The sequence below is a fragment of the Mastigoproctus giganteus genome, chromosome 3, assembly GCF_048544385.1.
Source record: "Mastigoproctus giganteus isolate SK-2022 chromosome 3, ASM4854438v1, whole genome shotgun sequence".
Taxonomy (NCBI): Eukaryota; Metazoa; Arthropoda; class Arachnida; order Uropygi; family Thelyphonidae; genus Mastigoproctus; species Mastigoproctus giganteus.
In genome coordinates this window covers 9752209-9769055 of record NC_143577.1, presented here as the reverse complement: position 1 = coordinate 9769055, position 16847 = coordinate 9752209, and the positions used below count along the sequence as shown (strand labels likewise).

The 16847-nt window shown below is 33.9% G+C and overlaps 1 protein-coding gene across 1 annotated transcript in view; it reads right to left on the bottom strand.

Moving 5' to 3' along the window:
* Positions 1-6699: 6699 nt before the first annotated feature.
* Positions 6700-16847, bottom strand: part of LOC150087657 (E3 ubiquitin-protein ligase COP1-like) — a 191087-nt gene continuing 180939 nt past the window's right edge. The window contains exons 21-22 of the mRNA XM_090369904.1: positions 11430-11474; positions 6700-7042 (exon numbers count right to left, since the gene is read on the bottom strand). Of these exons, the coding sequence (XP_090226030.1) occupies positions 7025-7042; positions 11430-11474 (63 nt within the window). The 3' untranslated portion in view covers positions 6700-7024. The remainder of the gene's footprint in view (positions 7043-11429; positions 11475-16847) is intronic.

Below are 16847 nucleotides of genomic sequence, written 5' to 3'. Positions count from 1 at the left end.
TACTTTAAAAGGAACAAGTTGTAATTCCCATTGTAAATTTTTTGTTTTTCAGTGTAGAATTCCTTATATTTATTTCCTTATTATATAGAGTAAAGTAAAAAGCACTTACTTCAGGCAATTTAAAAAATACTTGATATTTAAGAGACACTTAAATTGAATGTTAAGCTGTGTGGTTTGTTCTCTGTTTTTATGTTCAGGTTTCTTTTAAATGAGTTTTAAAATTTAATGCAAGTAATTCTTTTATTATTGTCACATTATAAAATAATAGAAACTTGATTTTACTGAACGAAAGGAGCAGAACAATCATTTGAAAAAAGCTGGTATATCATTTACCTAAAATATATTTACTAAATGTATATATGTGAGGTGATATAGCATGTAGAACACTTCCATTCAATAACAGTTTTAAAAAATGAATTAGATAGTATGAACCAAAGTTGTACTGCTCAATACGTTCTACGTTAATATCAATATTTGTAAAAATAATATTCTACATTGAGGTAAATCTCTCTTATTATTTTTACAAATATTGATATCAACGTAGAATGTATTGAGCATTACAGCTCTGATTCATAATATATGAGGTGAATACAGTGGCATATATCAAATGAATTATCAGTATATCCTTTCAGCTTTAAATAGTCTCAGGATAAGCTGAATTATTGTTTACTTATTCATGTACTGAAATGTATCGCAATGTTTGTGATACGTGCAAAAATATTTCAAGTAAAATTATCCCCTCGATCTCCAAATAGTGAGATCTTTGCATAGCTGTTATCACGTCTTCGTTTGTCATTAAGGAGGTGCATGCTTCTATTCTGATTCTCTCCGATGATTACATACTGTAAATCACAAAATTGATTCATACTGCATTGCACAAGATTGGGTGAATATCTTTTAAATGAGACATTTTCTTTGTGGGTGTTACAGTCCAGAAATAAACTATTCACACATGCTGTACACCAAGATAAATAATTTTAATAAACAAATATTATGTTACAAACCCTTTTACCAATTTCTTGTTCACATTTACGAGCCAGAATAAGGATTGCAAAATTTTCCTTTCTGTAACTGCTGACATCATATATGAGGCATCTCCAATCCAGTGTCCTCACAACTGCCTCATGTTTCCCAGCATATACTCCATACTTTAATTTTATTGTTGAAAAGCTCATTCCACAGTTCCCCTTGTTTTTGTTTAAAGTTGTCCCGGCTAAATTTCTTAAATGTAAAAAGGTTTCTTTTATTTTTATTTTTTGGAAAGCCTCTTTCCCCACCTATTGTTGTAAAGTTCATCACTGAGTGCCTGAATGCATTCCAATGCAATATCAGATGAAAATTTCAAATGCAACAAATATTGTAGTCAAAGGAACAGTAAAATAAGTAGGGACTAATGGAGCGTGGTTGGTTGGGGGGGGGGAGTGTTGGGAAACGTGAGAACACACTGGATTGGAGGTGCCTCATACAATATGAAGTCAGCAATTAAAGAAAGACCAATTTGTAATCCTTGTTTATTAAAATTATTTATCATGGTATGCAGAGTGTATGAATAGCTTATTTATGGATGGAGTGCATAGCTGTAAATGAAAATATAGTGTAGCATGATTGTTAAAAAAATATGCTTTCAAATACTGCATACCAAATAACTAATAGTTATAGATTTACTGAGAATTATTATGGAGAAACCAGATGCTGTATAAATTATTTTACAAATTGAATATTCTGCCGAACAATTAGATCTTTATTATATATGAAAATGAGTTTTTCTGGGTTTTTTTTTTTTTTTTTTAAATTCAGAATAGGATGTTAAAAAAAAAACCAAACAACTTGTTTAATTGGCATTTAAATAATTTAAAATCAAAGCTGTGTTCATTACTAGTTATGATGATCAGAAATTTTCTCTTGTTAAAGTGAACACATCCTCTTATTATAATACAAGAGTGATATCAAAAGGTAATATACACATTTGTTATAGTAAAACAAACTCGGTGTAAGCTGGACATTTCCTATTACTTTTGTACAAAATAGTCGTAACTATTTGTATATTTCTGCCAGTGGTGTCTAAGCTTTAAAAATTCTGCTGGGTAAAAGTCATTCAAGTTTCTGGACTGCCTTGCCATTCTTCACTCTCTAATGATCCATTCAGGGGCTATTTAGTCCTTTGATAGTCTCTCACTATCCATCAAGGGCCTGAGCCGGTGATAATAGTCTGGGGAGAACAAGTCTGGACTTGTTCTCTCCGAATTATAATATGAAAGAAAGAGAAATACTTTTTCTGTGATTGTTGTAGTAGTAGCATGTGATGCAAGAAAGCAAGTGTATAAGCTTATGCAGCATCAGCCAAAAAAAAAAAAAAAAAAACACACCATTCCCTCCAAATGCCGGTCCAGTTCCTCCTTAAATTTATTCAACCTATCAACTTCCACAACGACAGATGGAAGTTGGTTCCAGCAATTAACCACCCGCTGGCTAAAGGCAAATTTCCGCACATCTATTCTACATCTGTCCTTTCTTAATTTGAATTTATGTCCCCTTAGGTTCGTAATCTGAACAAGTGGAAGGATCCCATCAGAATTCAGCTTGCTCAACCCATTCAAGGCCATTTAAGATTTTGGTAAAAGGATCCCTTCATTCCCCTCACCAATCTTGTTGCCCTTCTCTGTACATGCTCAAGCAAATCTACATCCTTCCTAAAATGAGGCCTCCAGACCTGTACGCAGTACTCAAGGCGTGACCTGACCATTGCCTTATACAGAGGGACAGTCACCTCCTTTTCCCTGCTAGCAGAATTCCTATATATCAAAATTCCTATAATATTGTTCTGGGATGATGAGGAATGAATAATACTCAATTTCTTGACCAAAGGAAGAACCATGACATGACTTACTACATTCGTATTCTGAAGAAACTGCAAATGTGCACCTTGTGAAAAGTGCAAAATGAAAAAGATATAGAAAAGTGGTGGAACATGTCCCGTTACTATTGGCAATATTTGTTTGTATACTGCTTACCTTTATTTTATTATACAATAAATGTGTTCATTACTTGTAATATATCTCTAATAGTCTATCTCAATTCCTACTGCCACAGTACAACCTCAAAATAATGCTTATGTTAGGAGAAGAGAATAACACCTACATTACGTCAAGCATTAAGAACTATAAAGTGTTGCTGAACTTTTCCCTAATTACGATATAGCTTCAGTTGCCACATTAGAGAAGCACAACATAAATTTGGTTTCTCCATAAGGTGTCTGGTATCTTCGTAGGAATTCATTTAAAAGGGAGTTGTTTATTTATAGTAAATAAATTAAGGAATATATTTTTATATGTGCTAAGTACAATCTGACTTGATCTTTGAGGCTTATGTGGTTCACTTTGGTTGTGCACCTCTTGTAGAAACTTGCACCTAAGTTTTATAATGATAGTTTGCATTGCTTTATAGAATATTTCTACTTGGATGACCAACAAAAAAAAGAATAAAAAAAAAAACTTCATGTGTAAATTTAGCTATTTATAATGCATTTTTTCTTTTCTTTTTTCAGTTCAACTGGAACTAGCTGTATCTGATTTACATGATTTTAAACATCACTTTTTGCAAAGTTATATTTATGCAACTCCTTCATTGCAGTGCTTTGTGTTAGTATGTATCCAATTTAGCCATGCCAGTCTAGTCAAAATGTTTCAGTAAAGTTATTTATTGCATGTGGTATTTCAGCACTATAACCCATTTTTTTGTAATTTGTATACTGTTAGTGAACAAGTATGATGCCCACAATATATGAAGCAATACTGTTTTATGCTTGCCAGTATTGATGTATGTACATTTCTATTTTAATAAAACAAAATTTTTTTATTAAAAGCTTTCACGGCCTTTGCTGAACATGTTTATATATCATTATATATGTATATCTTTCGAGTGCCTTATCAAATCCTTTAAATGCAATAGCTTTGCTCATCTTTTCTGTAAGGGTTTAAAAATTATAAGTGGAAAAATTGCCAGCCTTTGACTACTTTAAAAGATTACTTGAGAAGTGGCATTCCTGAGAAAATCGTATAAGGGAAAGAAATGCTTACGTAAGGGCCACTAACAATGTTTAGTTATCCACACAAACAGATTACATTACAGAGAAAGAAAAATAGATAAATATAATGATGTTGCATTGCATATTATGAATCTCTCTCTCTCTCCCCCTCCATCATAATGACATCAAATCCTAAGCTTTCAGATTGTTACTAATCAGCAATGTCCACTGCATGTAAGCTACTACATAACAAATCTATGATGTTGCTCAAGTTTTAGTGTAGGAATTATTATTTTTTTTAAATTTTATTTTTATAATTTATTTTATTTTTGTAATCTTGAATTAAATTGTATGTAGCATGAATGGATTTTAAATAAACTGGCTTAAAGGTTGATTAATTAAATTTTTTATAACTGACAATTCCCATGAATATTTTAAGATTGTGTCAGATAATTGAATGATTTGTATAATTTCTTAAGATACCGATTTAGATTGACTCAAGTTGATAGCGTAGCTTAATTTTACTGATTGTGTCAGAATAATAAAATTATTATGAAATGCTCACTGAGCATTATAGAATAATTGATATGGAAGCTTGCATTCCTGTATAGTGCAGCTCATACTACTATAACATGCAATCATACAATGTGTACTTAAGTTCAGTTACATGCATAAAACTCACATGCTGCCATTTTACTCTTTCTTGGCAGCATTATTTCAGTTTCTGTGAGTGCACTTGCATATTTCTATATTTTGCTTTATACAATCATTTAATCGTTTAATTTGCAGACCCGTGCAAGATATCTTAATTATCATCTGAATCTTTTGTGGATTTCTTTGCACCGTTTGTTGTACCCACACATTATATGCTTCTTACAAGCCATTTTTCAAGACTGCAAAGTGTTTCCGTTGTGGCTCTGCAAGCATCATTGTGTCTGATGTGAAATGCTTGCCTCTCAGAGCTTTCTTCAAACAAGGAAACAGGAAGAAATCACATGGGGCAAAGTCTGGTGAATAAGAGGGATGTGGCAGAACCTTAGCACCTATGCCAGTGATCACTGCCTGCACAATACGAGCAGCTGCACGGCACCTGGCTTTGTCTTGGTGGAGAAACCACTTCACACTGGAATGTGACCATCCTACCAAGACACTCATTACCATATGCTTCATTCATCTCTTTCCAGTGCATTTAAGCCCTGTCCAACATGATACTTGCTTAAAAATGATTGTCAGTGACATGCAGCTAAAAAAACTTCATGCAACATTATCTCTACAAGTACTGGCATGTGCACACAGTCTGCCAAGTAGCAATCAGGGAGAGTGCTTGAAGCGGCAGTTATGGAAAGTTCACACAGTAAATATAAAATCTTGCACAATCCACAAATTAAATAATCACCCATTGTATATCACAATGTAATTTTTTAATGAACACCACAAACACAAAACAGATTAGAACCTATAGTACTCAGTACTGAGTGGGGGAAAGTTGAGAAGAAGAAAGAAAATAGTTGTTGACATTACACTTGAAGTTCTGTAGATTGTAATTTTCAGGAAAAATGTGTGATTGGAACAAACTCCGATAAATAAGGGGAAAAAAAAAAAAAAAATTGGTTCTGTGAATTTGGACTGTAAAAGAATGCTGACTGGTTGGGGCATGTGTTTGAAAGGTGAATTATAGACATCAATTCAGAAGAACAGTTAAATATCTCTGGAAAAGGCATGCAGCAGAAACAGAACATCTCTGAGACAGAGTGGAGAGACTAAGAGACCAGTCATTAACAATCTAATTGCCCAATTTTGAATGGAATCTAGAAGCCTAAGAGGTTATGGGACACACCAAGATAAGGGAAGGGAACAGTATCCATGGTAGGGCTGTTTCAGATTTGCAGAGAGCGATAGCTGTTTAAAGAAAAGTAATGCTGAGAGTGAAAGAGAAATTCAGGTTTTTTAGAAGCGGAAGAAGAAATATTTGTGATGTGCTTATGCCAAGAGATTTGATCTTGTCTGGAAATCTGAGTGTCACCGAAAATAAGCATAGGACAGAAGAATAATTTTTGTGAAATATAAGACGACTGTGTTTTAGAAGGATTGAAATTAAGTTACGTGTATTGATTTTGTCAGTGACCTCAGTATGACCAATGTGTACTATGCATTATATAAATTTCTGTTACATTTTATATAATCCTAAATTCTATTATTTGTTATATAACAAATTGATTTTGGCATAGTACATACTGATCACTGCAGAACCCCCTGTATTATTGTTTTCACTTTCAATTTGGGTGGTCGACCCCAGAAGAAGTCATCCAAATTATAAGTATACAGCAATAAGTTTTTGTATATTAACCTATATATCTGCGTAACATACTTTACCCTCATGTTTTCTCCACAGAATTATCTATACTATCTAAACAAATAATACTATATATATATAGTGAAAAAATGTTTTCCGTACATGGTCTTAAATTTCAAATGAGTATATATTTCTTAAATAAAAAGACTGAAATATTAATATTGGTGGCTGGATTTCTCCAGTCCTTTTTATTTCCTAATACTCATTTTAAATAAATATACTGTAACAAATGTATGCAAAGATCAGATATTTTGCATACTACTTATCATCCTACCAAGTCCTGTACATCATTAAAAGTAATAATAAAATAACGGCTGTGAAATATGAAACCTCTATGGTTGATGAGGCATTTATTTTGCACAATAATTTGGCAAGCATGATTTATGAGATGAGTTTTACAAAGATCAACTTATGAGGTAATGCAATCACTGTGAACCTCCATATATAGTATAAAGGAAGAAACAATAGGAGTAATCTGAGGCTGTCTCTCTGATTTTTTTTCTAGTTTCACCTCTAGAATTAAGTACACAATACACTTTAAGCCATCCGATCAAGGCACCCATCTCCCCGAAGCTAATCTTCAGCTTGGCATCTGAGCAAGTACCTCACATCTTGACAAACTTCTGGCAGTTAAGATTTATTAATCATCAAACTAGCTCCAACACCTAAAACAAAAGTAAGTGTTATAATTGGTATAACACTTTATGAATTTTCTACATTATATTTGCTTTGAATTAAAAAGATATGTTCTACCTTGAATTTTATTGAAGTATGACATTCCTAGACCCAGCAACCCTGAGGCAGCCAAAATCAATACTAGTTTATAAAACCTTAGATATTATCTTTAAGTCAAAAAGTGAAGAAAATTAATTTGTATACAGTAAAGTCTAAGTGATTTTCCAAAAAAAAAAAAAAATTTTTTATTTCTGGATATCAAGAAATTGCTTTTTTAATTTTTCTTTAAGAATCCATGCTCAAAATATGCTAGCAGGACTATTTTGTCCTTAATTTTTATTTATTTCAACAAATTAAAAATGCACAGCAGAAAAACCTTGCCTTTGCAATCTTACTACTGCACTACTTAAAAAAAAAAAGTCTCTCCAAAAGGTTAACAACCATTTTAAAGGAAGAGGAATTTTTGAAAGGAAGTACAACCAGCCTGTTTCAGAACTAAATAATCCCTCATCAGACAACACAAGTTGTTCAATGTGAGATTTCATGTGGTATACAAAATCAGAGTAGTCAGTCCTCGTATAGCACGATAGTTATGTTCCTAGAAACCCTCGTGCAATGCAAAATCGTGCAATATAAACAACAGGGAAAAATAGGGTTAGGTGCCGACCACCCAAGATTGAACACACATTTGTAACCAAAACATTACCAAACACAATAAATAATCGTAATAAAATACGTAAGTATTGTATTACGACTATTACGTAATAAAATATTGCTAATGCTTTTGCTTCTATAGTAAGCAAACTTGTTTTTTGTTTGGTTTTCTATCCAAACAGATGACAGCCGTTCCATCTCTTCCAATTCTTTGTGTCTTAATCTAATGGATTTTAATTACACTTTGAGTTGTTCCTGCTATGAAAGTTTTTATTTTCTCTGCATTCTTTGTAATTCTCGGCGTTGCCTCATTTAGGTCTGTAGCACGTGCAATATCATACGGTCTTTCATTTCGCTCAAAGCGTTTCACAATTTCATATTTTTTCTCCATCGACAGAGGCGGACTGGCCATAAGCCTTACCGGGGAAACCCCGGTGGGCCGCCGGAGGCCGGTGTGATTTTGGCCATAAACCATAGTATGAGGCCATTACAAATTTTCCCGGGTAAGAATTTTTGACCCAGTCCGCCTCCGTTTATCAATATTGCTTTTCTTTTTCTCTCCGAATCTGCAGTGTCTTCACACCAGGACGCTTCCTTTTCACACCTTTTAAGTATTTTACTCATTTTTAGGGAATAAAGCACAATTGCAAAACGAGGAGGCACACTTGATACACATAAACAAAGCTGCATGCGTGTAGAAACTGAATAAACAACACCGTAAAGGCAGAGAAACACTATTAATACCTCACATTTTACTAAAGCATTTCTAGGGGTTACTACCATAAAACAATTTCTAGTTGCATTTCTGCTAGTGGAATCTGTTATAAACTGGTAGTAAACTAGATCTAATTGCATTTGCGATTATACCAATAGCTGGAATTGTGTTGGTTTTTACGTTATTATGGTGAAATGTGTTTCCCCTTCATTGATATAAAAAACAAATACATTTTCAGAATCTTCTCTTCATTCCTATCGTGTTGCGTTCATTTGGGGTGATTCCGCGTTCGACTGCCATTTCTTGTAAACACAAAGGCAAATCGTGCATAAGCGAATTCGGTTCGTGTTATATAAGATATCGTTCCCCTATTTATAAATCGTGTATGATCGAATTCGTGTAGTGTAAACACGTGTTATACGAGGACTGACTGTATTCAAAGTTTTAATAGTACAAACCAGAGCTGTAATGCTCAATAAGTTCTACGTTGATATCAATATTTGTAAAATAATAAGAGAAGTTTACTTCATAAGTACAACACTTCCATATGATACCCTCCAGAAATTAAAACAAAAAAAATCTAAAGTCTTACATTAGAGTAACAAATAATTAAAAATAAGAAAATTAAAAGAATTTAACAAAAAAATTAACCATCATTTTGCAATTTTTTCGTTAAATTCTTTTAATTTTCTTATTTTTGTGTTAAACTGATTTTTAATTATTTGTTACTCTAATGTAAGATTTTCGATTTTTTTCATTTTTGAAAAATCAAAAGAGTATCATATGGAAGTGTTCTATGTACTATATTGAGGTAAACTTCTCTTATTTTTCAAAGTTTTAATATAAATAAAGCTATCTGTTGAAAGTAGTACAATACCAGGTAACATGCAAAGCCAAGTTTGGTCTGCCGTGGGAGTTAAGACCATTGCATTATCCATGCAGTTTAAATCCTGGTGGCAAAAATTGAAGAACAGACAAAAGACAAGTCATTATAAATGTGTACAGACAGATAAGTGTTCAGTTGTGTGTGCTTAATATTTATTGAGATGTGTTCCTCAAAAACTACTCAACCACTACATAAACTTCCTAAAACCTGAAAGATTTTAAAATCCAGCTCCTCTAAGATGTTGGATTTTAAACAATTTACTATATTATAAAAGTTAATGATGTTTATAGTACATCATGTTTTTAAAGAGTGCAGGTGAGTGGTCAGGAGCATGAGTGCAATAGCACGTGCTCTTTGAATGGACCAGGGTTCAAGCCAGTGATTATTGAATATAATTAACATTTGTACTGATGATTTATTGTAAACTCTAATGATCAGGAGTGCGAGTGCTGTGGCACATGCTCTTTGAGTGGACCATGGTTCAACCCCGTGACTGCTAAATGCAGTTAACGTTTGTATTGATTGATTTATTGTGAACTCCACTGACCTGGTGGTTGTGCCGGAGTATAAACAAGAACATTTTTAACCTCTGGCATGGTGCTGTGAAGGGTATTGTAGAGTCATGGTACCTGTGTGTACCGGTGAACCTTACAATAAAGATCTTATTTATTTCAAACAAGTAGGACCAATATCAAATCACCTAAAGTTGAAGTTTGTATTTTTTTTTTTTTTAGTATTTGCTATTTGATGCCAGGTACAACATGTTAACATTTGGACACATGCAGATATGTGATACTGAAGTGCTGGTTAAAACATCAAATGTGGACACTGTTGGGGTAATCAGAGACATGTGTCACTCAGATATGAGGGATGCAGAATTTGAATAAGGGGAGTGCAGTGCATACAGAAAGGAGAGAGAGAGAAGATAGGGGAGGAGGCTATGCACTTTGTTAATAAGCACATAAATCTAACAGGAAGCTATACGATTTTGTAATAACTGAGAGGAGGAAAGTTGAAGAGAAACTGAAGTTACACCTAAGGAAGGCACCTCAGGTGGATGGGATCTATCCAATTATATTAAAGGAGTAAGCAAACCATTAGTCATAATTATGAGAGCACTGGACTCAGGGGAGGTCCCCACACAAATGGAGAAGTGCAAATGCATCCCCAATTCGCAAATAGGGATCAAAGGGTAATGAGTAATTACAGACCTGTTTGTTTAACTTCTGCTCCAGGGAAAAGTAATAGTCGTTATTTTCTCTGGAAGTTAATGCCCCTTCAGAACCAGTTATGAAGAACTTAAAGAAGAGGATATAAAGATCATGTTTTTACTACTGAATGTAACATCCCTGATCCATCCTATGGATCAAGGAGTTCTAGAATGTTTAAAGAAATGACATAAGCAAAAGGTTTCAAGTTCAATTTTGGAAAAAACAAAAAGACACAAATATAGGTTCAACATTCACTACTTTAGCCAATTAATGTCCAGTCCTGATCACACTGGATAAGAGGACTCCTATAATAATGAACAGACCTACAAATTCAAGCCAACTCTGTGAATATCACTACTATGGAGGTCAAGCTTGGAAGGACAACAGAGTAGCACAGAAGAGAAAACAAGCATCGAATTTCACTAATACCTCTTGTTTCTTTGTTCCCTTTGACATGCAGTGTGTGACAAAATACAAATGAAATGCCAAGTACGGCTGCTTTTTCTGGTTACTATGACATTAAAGACCACTGATGATATGTGCTGAATGGCATGATAACACAAAATCTGTTTTTCAGATAATATATGGAAATCAGATAAAATGAAATGAAAACAATCTCTCTCTCTCTCTCTCTCTCTCAGAAATTCCTATTAGTTTACAATGGATAATTGTAACATGATACTCCAGTCGAAAACTAACAGGAATTTCTAACATTGGGGTATTATTTGTCGTGAGACTGTTTCTTATACTCACAATATTATTTTATATCATTTTATTATTACTTATATATAAAATTCTTTTATATCATTACTCACTAGATAATTACCAAATGACATTTATAATATACCCATTCAACCATAATTATTAATCAAATACTATTTTCTCTATTACTAATTGTTTTATGTACTTACCTTTATAGTTCCTTGACTATTTGCAGCTACTACAACATTGGAGCCCTAGAAGAATTAAATTTTATTCAAATTAACAAAAATCTGATTAACTGCATAAAGTTCCTGTATACAGATTGTATCATCAAATACTGGAAATCAAAAATTTTTAATATTATTTATTAACATCAGAATTGGGTGTCCTTTTGGTACCAAAATTTTTCCCCATCTAATTTTAAATGGAAAATACGATGAAAGGAAAAATGACTATTTTATTTTAATTTGTGCAAAATATTTTTCATCTACTGGTTAATGGAATGTAGTATTCAGATGGGGAAGGGGGGGGGTTATAAAGAATTATAAAGAATTTGTGTACAAACCATGTATTCTTTAATTAAAGAATACATGGTTTGTACACAAGCCCAACATTTGGAACAGTGTTGGAAAACAAATGACCCTGCACATGAAAATATATTAGCATGCAGCCACATCTAGCAGTAAAAAGTGTAATTAATTGTGAGTGGGCGGATCCTACATGAACTTTGGAAAGTAGAAGACTATAAAAGTCTTAAAAAACCAAATCTTCAAGTATTGTCATACCTTTTCCCATATTGAAGATGCTCTTGTTTGAGGAAAGCACCTCAGATAGATGCTTTTGATCTAATTAAGTGGTCCAAAGTGGACCTGTTTCTTCAGAAGCCACACTGCGTGTTGGAAATGAGGTTGTTTCTAAATAAATACCATATAAGATAAGCATTGACCATTCTCTCCAAAATTCTGCACAAACATCTAGCCAGAGCAATAGGGCAATAGTTAGCTAGGAACTTTAGGATCCTTCCCTGACTTAGGAAAGGCAAGAACTGTTGTCTTGCACCAAGAGTCTGAAAACTTCTCTTTAATAAAGATTCTGTTATACAGAATGAGAATATGATTCACAGATTTTGGTGGAAGGTGTTTAATCACAGCATACCAGATATCATCTGTTTCAACAGCTGTTTTTTAAGTACTGTATAATCCTGTGTGTCTTTCAAAGTACAGTACTCAACTGTGAACAGAATTTTTTGTATTTCGATCTGGATTAGTGAGGGTTTACTATATAATTGCAATTGCAGTTGCATGGACAAAATTTCTGATAGCCTCCAGACTAACTGCAGTGATGTCAAACTCTGCCAAATGTTGGAAGGCATTCCACTCAGCCTGATCTAAAAACTAAATAACAACAACCACCAATTAAGAGAAATGGATCGGATAGAAAGATCAATGGAAAAATTGTAGAAAACACCTGGATAAGCATATGGAAAAAATTGTTAGCCCATACTTATTTTCAGTGAACATAGGTTCTATCACATGTCCCCTTCCATTAATGTCACAATAAAGGTCTCCGTAGCCGAGTGGAAGTGCAGTAGCATCTTTGAGTAGGCTGGAGTTCGAGCCCCTGACTGCCCAATACGGTCAATCTGCCAACCTGCACTGGACCAGCGTGGCAGATTATGGTCCAGTTCCCTCAACATGAATTGCTGAGGAGGCATCCATCCTGCAGTTTACCTTTTTTTTTTTTTTTGCCTCAATGTGTTATGGTCGCTGAAATACCAAAGAAGTAAGATGTAAAATCCCAGAGATGCCAGTCCCAGGTGGCAAACAGATGGAGCAGACTGTTGCCCCTACTGCCTCCATGTTGGCTGTAAGTAGCAAAATCTGAAATGGGGTCTTGCTGCCCACAAGGACAGTAACTCCTCAATGAGTGGGACCATCCCCATGTCTTTTGTGGGGATGGTCATTTGCCTTCAGATATATCTATCTTCTGCAAGTAAAAGCAAACTGTTCATGCCTTTGCAGGAGTGCTTTGATGTCTTCAGTATTTCACTGGAATTCGCAATTCCACTGTAGAAATTTAGCCACTATTTGGGGTTGGCAGATCCATCAGTCAGCTTCCAGTGCTGAGGATTTATTTTTCCCAGTCTTGGTTTTATCTTTTTTTTTTTGGGGGGGGGGGGGGGTATGGATACTGTCCTGTGTCCATTTCTTCCTCTACAAACACAAGTGTAAACTTGTTTTTTTTTTTTTTTTACACTTGGTTTTGCTGCACTTATTTTACTGCTTGATTTCTGCAATGATGGAGCACTAGGAAGTACAGAGGATCCCCAATATCTGAGTATTCATTATCCAAGTCCCTGCAGTTACGAGGTTGCAAATAACACATAAAAAAATATAATACAGTACACCCTTGTTATAACGCAGTTCACTCTACACTAAATCGCTATAATGCTGTTCTTATAATATACCCATATCTAACGCTGTCACAACTCACTATAACAAATTAAATTAAATCTGTAATCACTATACAGATTAAATTTTTGGCATGTTTAACGAAAACGTTTCATCTGATGTAGTCGACAGCTTGAAAATGAATAGCAAAACAGCATTAAAAAGTTTCCCATGCCGACTTGTGAAACTTTCTTCCACGCTAATTTAATTGCAGTACAGTGGCTTGTTACATAGTTCCGAGATCAACATTTTAAAAAATGATAAAATATATTGCTTGTAATATTTGCGTTATATGCATTTATCCGAAGTCTAGTCATCACTCAGTACAGTGTTAGGTAATGGACAGTTTACTCGAACATTGTATAATTCCACGCAGTTACATTTTTGAAGATGAATAAGAGTGGATAACAATTAAAAAGCAACATCTGGACGCGGTAGGAAACACTGAATTTGAAAATTAAATTATACATTTTGAAGCAAATCGATTCCGTTCAATGACAAGTGGATGTGTGAAATCATTTAAGACTGGCAGATTCAACTGTAAGAACAATTATAAAAAATTAAAGAATTAATGTTAGCAGTGGGAAAGACAGCTGTTCCACTGCAAGCAACTAAATTGGTTATGGCTAGGCTGGCTATTATAATTGAAAAGGAGAGACTTCTAAATAATTTTATTGAAGATATTATATTCCATTAAGTTAAATATTATTAAATAAACAGTGATTAGCCTATATGATGATCTGAAGAAAACTCACCTTAAAAAAAAAAAAAAAAAAAATATGGAACCATTTAAAGCTAGTAAGGGCTGGTTCCATAGATTTAAAATTCAGGGAGAAACCGTTAAGTGCAGATAGGGAGAAACCGTTAAGTGCAGATTAAGGAGCCAAAACTTTCAAAAAAGAACTTAAAATTATTGAAGAGAGGTGTTATACTTCTCAACAAGTTTTAACAGATGAAACAGGACTTTTCTGGAAATGAATGCCTAAAAGAAGTTTCATATCGAAAGAATAAAAAAACATGTCAGACTTCAAAGTGGCGAAAGATCGGTTGACTTTATTGTTGAGTGGCAACACTGCGGGGGATTTTAAAGTAAAACCCCTTTTAGTTTACTAGGAAGAGGACCAAAGCACAACCCAAAATTGACCAAAAATATGAAAACTCGATAGCCCAGGGCCATCAGATTAATAGATTCATGATTTTAATTGGCATTTTAAGTTTAATTTTGATACGTAATGTAGTTACTTACCATATAATTATATACGTATGTAACGGAGAATATTTTATTTGTACAGATTTTTAATATTAAATATTTTGACCGACATTTGGCATCTTCTCACTGCTGTTTTATTATTTGTGAGTTGCGGTGGTACAGACCACAATACATATGTTACATTACGGGAATACGGCACTCGTTTAGCAGTGATTCACTTAGTATGCTGTTTTTCCGGAACGAATTATCAGCGTTAAGTGGGGGTCACCTGTAGTATCTATTTACTTTGTTTTGACTTATGTTGAAGCACCCCAATACACACTTGACTATTTCTGTCCTGTTCTTCCCGCATGCATCCTGTTGATTCAACTTCCCTCTACCTATGGTCAGTTTTTCATTTACTATTGCTTGTAGTAGATGCACCTGATTTTTTGGTAATTTTTACATTAGGTGAATTAGTTTCTTATTTTTATTAACCATGTGTTCAAAGCGAAGTGCTGATGATAAAATATCATGGGGAAAGAAAAAAAAAAAAAAAGCCCACAAAAGTTGTGGTTTAGATGTTAAATTAAAAGTTATATGTCATAAAAGAAGTGGAGAATGAGTAATTGATGTTACATGTTCCCTTGGGATATCAGAAACAACAATTCACACCATCCTAAATAATGAAGGAGATAGCAAAAGCAGAGCAAAGAATACGATTCGGCATTCTGAGGTTAAATCAATGACAAAAAGGAGTAGTGTACTATTAGAGATTATAGAAAGATGACTAGTGACCCGGATAGAAGACCTTTATCAACAAGACACCCCTGTAAACTTAGCACTCTTATAAGAAAAGGTCTTAAGCTTATGCAAGGATATATGGAAAGAAATGCAGCTGAAAATCTCAAAAACTATGTAGCATCTAAGGGTTGGTTTCGTCGATTCTAAAAGTGGTACGGATTGAAAAAATTCAAGGAGTAGCTGCAAGCACAGATTTAAAAGCTGCAGAATCCTATCCTTTCGAATTTAAAAGATATTGAGGAGGGAAAATATAGTCCTACACAAATTTTTAATGTTGATGAAGCCAGATTAAATTGGAAGCGAATGCCATCGAGGACGTACATATCAAATAAAAAGGCAACACTTGCGAAACCAGGTGCTGGTTTCATAGCCAAAAAATCACATAACAAGGCATAAAAAAAAAAATCACATAACTTTTTTTTTCTGCACAATTGCAGAAATGCAAATGGCAACAAAAAACTAGTCTTTACTTGTCTACAGGAGTGATAATCTGAGAGCTTTAAAAACACACCAAAAATTATGCTACCAGTGATATGGAAGTCCCAACAAGAAGCATGGATTACAAAAGAAATATTCCATGACTGGTTTATTAATTTTTTTGTACCTGAAGTGAAAAAATATTGCAAGGATTCAAATATAGAGTTCAAAGTCCTTCTTATTGTAGACAATGCCACAGCTCATAACATTGACTCGTGCCCTAATGTTAAGAATATATTTTTACCAAGGAGTTATTGCTGTTTTGAAGGCTTATTACCTTCGACTTACATTTAGAAAATTAATTTCTGAAACCGATACAAGCAATGAAAATAACATGGAGAATTTCTGGAAAAGTTTTAATATTCTGCACAGCATAAAAATGATTGGAGAAGCCTGGAAAGAAATTGTGTAGATTAATGAAAAGCTCATGGAAAAAGTTATACCCTGATGCTGTTCGCGAATACGAAAAATTCAATGTGGTCGGGTTACAAAATAAAATTTTAAGTCTTGCAAAAGAAACGGAATTCCATGAAGTTTATGGGGATATTGCACAATTGCTTGAATAAAGTGCAAAACCACTTACAAATGAGGAGCTAGCAGAATTAAACCAACTACCCTCAGAAAAAGAGGAAGCCAAAAATGATGATGCGATGGAATCACCAAAGGATAACTGTTTAAAAATTAAAGGAAACCCTTGAGAAAATTGA